Source organism: Myotis brandtii, unplaced genomic scaffold (genome assembly GCF_000412655.1).
Source record: "Myotis brandtii unplaced genomic scaffold, ASM41265v1 scaffold550, whole genome shotgun sequence".
NCBI classification, from domain to species: domain Eukaryota; kingdom Metazoa; phylum Chordata; class Mammalia; order Chiroptera; family Vespertilionidae; genus Myotis; species Myotis brandtii.
The window spans coordinates 4,349,899-4,350,983 of record NW_005370043.1 but is presented as its reverse complement, the minus strand read 5'-3'; the positions used below and the strand labels follow the sequence as shown (position 1 = coordinate 4,350,983).

General features: G+C 59.0%; 1 protein-coding gene across 1 annotated transcript in view; it reads right to left on the bottom strand.

Annotated features, from left to right (window-relative positions):
• Positions 1 to 954: 954 nt before the first annotated feature.
• The window catches only part of LBX1 (ladybird homeobox 1), a gene marked incomplete at its 5' end in the record, with an annotated part of 1,649 nt that continues 1,518 nt past the window's right edge, over positions 955 to 1,085 (bottom strand). The window contains one exon of the mRNA XM_005878318.1: positions 955 to 1,085. This exon is cut by the window's right edge and continues 5 nt beyond it. Coding sequence (XP_005878380.1) covers positions 955 to 1,085 — 131 coding nt within the window.

The following is a 1,085-nucleotide window of genomic DNA, read 5'->3' as shown; positions in this document are numbered from 1 at the left end:
TGGGACCCACCCTCATCTGGTCACCCTTGTCTGGCCAAGTCAAGCTGGGAGCAGGGCGCTGGAGGCGGCAAGACAGACCCAGAGCTGCGGAGGAGGTGGGGTGAGGGCGTAGGTTGGCCTCCTCTCAGTCTCTGTCACATGCAAAAAAATTCTAAAAAGAGTAAAAAATAATTCTAGGGCTTTGGGTTATTTTTTCGTTGGTTGCTTGGTTGGTTGGATTTTCCATTTTGTCCCAAGACCCGGACCCCAGCCGTCAGTCCGAGGAAACCAAGAGAGGGTGGGGGAGAATCTTAAAAATAGCGTTAGTGGGCATCGGGAGGCAGAAATGGCATAGAAAAAAGACTTCTCTCGAGGTGGGGAGAAAAGATCAATTTGAAACTTGCAAGTCACGACCCGGCTGCCCACCTCAGCCCCTTCCCACGCGGGGAAAATGCAGAAGGAAATAAAAGAAGTCAACTGCAAGAGGCCTGGGGAGGCGAGGAGGAAGAGGGCCGGTGCATTCGCCACATGCAGAGAAAATCGAAACTGTCCCGGTGGCCCCCTCCTCCAGACCGCTAGGTTCGGTGTCCCTCACCCTCCGTTCCGCCTCGCTCTCAGCAAACCCGGCAGCCTGGGAGCTTTGAAAACATGAATATCTCCGAGATTAAAAAAAAAATCAGGCTGCGGTGGGAGAACCCGCTATATAGGTTTAAATATTTATACAGAAGCCATACGGAATTGCACGGCGAGGGCTCCCGGGAGGCGGAGGCCCTGCGCTGCGGCCGGCCGGCCAGCCGGGTTTATTGCTTCGAGAGGGAAGAGGCAGCCTCTGGGAGCCGAGTCCGGGCCAGGGACGGGGGAGAAGGCGGGAGTTGCAGAGGAGGTCCCAGCTCCTCTCCGCGGTCCCGGCCGTCCGGGAGGCTGCAGGCCTACGGGCTTCCGGGGCCCTGGGCGGCAGAGGATCCTGGGCTCCGCTCAATCGTCCACGTCGATCTCTTCGTCTTCCTCGTCCTCCGAGCAGTCCTGGCTGCTGGCAGGCTGGTCCGTGAGCGGGGAAGCGGGCGAGAGTTGCAGGGGCCCAGCGCCTGGGGCCTGCGGAACGCCTG